The sequence below is a fragment of the Lipotes vexillifer genome, unplaced genomic scaffold (genome assembly GCF_000442215.2).
Source record: "Lipotes vexillifer unplaced genomic scaffold, Lipotes_vexillifer_v1.1 scaffold31, whole genome shotgun sequence".
Lineage (NCBI taxonomy): Eukaryota > Metazoa > Chordata > Mammalia > Artiodactyla > Lipotidae > Lipotes > Lipotes vexillifer.
Genome location: NW_006792454.1, coordinates 3,348,348 through 3,350,697, shown reverse-complemented (window position 1 = coordinate 3,350,697; position 2,350 = coordinate 3,348,348). Strand labels below are relative to the sequence as shown.

The following is a 2,350-nucleotide window of genomic DNA, read 5'->3' as shown; positions in this document are numbered from 1 at the left end:
CTATGGGCCATCATTCCTGCTCCTCCAGTCCCATGAAATTTCCACTTCCCTTACCATCCCGTGAGAATTCTTACAATCAGCCTCTCCAACCACTTATTTCTCCCTGCTCCCTGCAACCAAAAGCGTTCCTCAACTAGAAGAGACTGGAGGCTTACCTTTGGATATCACCAGGGGCATTATTTGAAGTGTTCAAACTCATGATGAGTCTTCCAACTCTTTCAAAATACCCCACTGTTACTTAATGATATACTTCGTTATTAATGATTAAAACTGTCCAAGACGTCTGTGGCTTACAGGTTACATGGGCTGAAGTCTGTTAAAATAGTAAACAATATAAGAGCAGTTATTTATATGAGTCCTGAGACTAGGGGTGATTTTTCTTTTGTTTTTTGACTTATCTGTATTTTTAAGATTATTCTTTAAAAAACATGTAAATACTTGTATTTTTAAAAGCCACAGTGTTTGGGGACTTCCCTGGGGGTCCAGTGGGTAAGACTCCATGCTCCCAATACAGGGGGCCCAGGTTCAATCCCTAGTCAGGGAACTAGATCCCGCATGCATGGCACAACTAAGAGTTCACATGGCACAACTAAGAGTCTGCATGCCACAACAAAAGGATTCTATGTGCCACAATGAAGACCCCACGTGCCACAACTAAGACCCGACACAGCCTAAATAAATAAATAAACTTTTTTTTTAATTTATAAAAAATAAAATAAAAGCCACAGTGTTTTATTTCTTTTTAAATAAGATTAGAAACAAAAATGACAAAACATTAGAAAGAAATTCCTTCTTATAAGAATAAGCTAATACTATTAGATTATTTTAATTTCTCAAATAAAAAGTAATAAAATAGTGACTAATTGTTCTTAAACTGGAAGAGGAATAGGTAGTGCCTGTCTCTAGGGCACAGAATTCAGTATGAAAGAAAATGCAGTCCAGGGATGTTTTGGGGTCCCAAAAGACTTTTTCATAAATGAAATATTTTTAATGCAATGTTACAATCAAAGAGGCCAAGGCACTCCCACATAAAAGATCTTACAGTAATTTTCAAAGGCCTTCTCACAAGGGATTGAAGAGGAAAAAGGAAAGGAGAGAGTATCTCACTTACCTCAGCCTTCTCTCCAGAACACTCTTCTACCAGAGATACTCCAAATTATACAGAGTCAACAACTGTAAGTTACCTTACTACAGTATGAAGGAGTCTCTGGGTAAACATCTCGACCAGAGAGATAACAATAACTAACTAACTCCAAATAGACACAAATATGAAGATCTCACAAGGTCTCCTGGTATCCCCAGCAGAAGTCCAATACCCTAAGAAAGACCATGAGATTTGGTCTCAGAGAGATCTGAGCTAGGATTCCAATAAGCATTAAGTATGTGGTCATAGGCAAGTCACTTAAACTCTCTGAGCTTGTTTCCTCAACCATAAGGAGATAACTATATCAAGCTCCTATATTTTATATTTAAGTAATATACACAGCACACATACAGTACACAGTCACTGTCAGTTTCTATTACTGTAACACAAACCCTCTGAGATCTCTGATAAAGGAAAGGAGCAGGTGACACTTGGGGTGATTTGGTCTGGTTAAAGATGTAATAAAAGAGGGCTTTCCTGGCGGCGCAGTGGTTGAGAGTCTGCCTGCCTATGCAGGGGACACGGGTTCATGCCCCGGTCCAGGAAGATCCCACATGCCGCAGAGCGGCTGGGCCCGTGAGCCATGGCCGCTGAGCCTGCGCGTCCGGAGTCTGTGCTCCGCAATGGGAGAGGCCACAACAGTGAGAGGCCTGCATACCGCAAAAAAAAAAAAAAAAAAAAAAAAAAAAAAAAAAAGATGTAATAGAAGAATTGTTTAGTGGGAATTCCCTAATGGTTCAGTGGTTTGGACTTGGAGCTCTCACTGCCAGGGGCCTGGGTTCAATCCCTGGTGGGGAACTAAGATCTCACAAGTCATGTGGCGCAACCAAAAGAATAAAAATTAAAAGGCCAGGACACCGAGTGATAAATGACCCACCAAGGCACACCATTATGAAAAAAAAAGAACTGTTTAGTAAAATTGTAGGTATACAGGGATAGCTAGAAGATACCCCCCCCAAAAAAATCTAAACTGATCTGTCCCTGCTCACAATAAACAACCCTGAGAGAGATCACTGAAAGAAAAGAGACTCAAATAAGCCACCTGAGATGTAGACTCAAACACAGTACTGAGAATTGACTAATGGCTCCTACAGCCAAACACTAAGGGATCTTCAAAACAGTCAGTGACTCACACAGCTGATGCAGAATAGTTTGACCTAGGACAAAGAAGACAGAACTTTTACCAAGATGGGGGGGGGGGGGGGG

The 2,350-nt window shown here is 40.8% G+C and overlaps 1 protein-coding gene across 1 annotated transcript in view; it reads right to left on the bottom strand.

The window, feature by feature from the left end:
• The window catches only part of CCDC171 (coiled-coil domain containing 171), a 349,212-nt gene extending 349,013 nt beyond the window's left edge, over positions 1-199 (bottom strand). The window contains exon 1 of the mRNA XM_007465652.1: positions 156-199. Within this exon, the coding sequence (XP_007465714.1) occupies positions 156-199 (44 nt within the window). The remainder of the gene's footprint in view (positions 1-155) is intronic.
• Between the last annotated feature and the right edge of the window lie 2,151 nt (positions 200-2,350).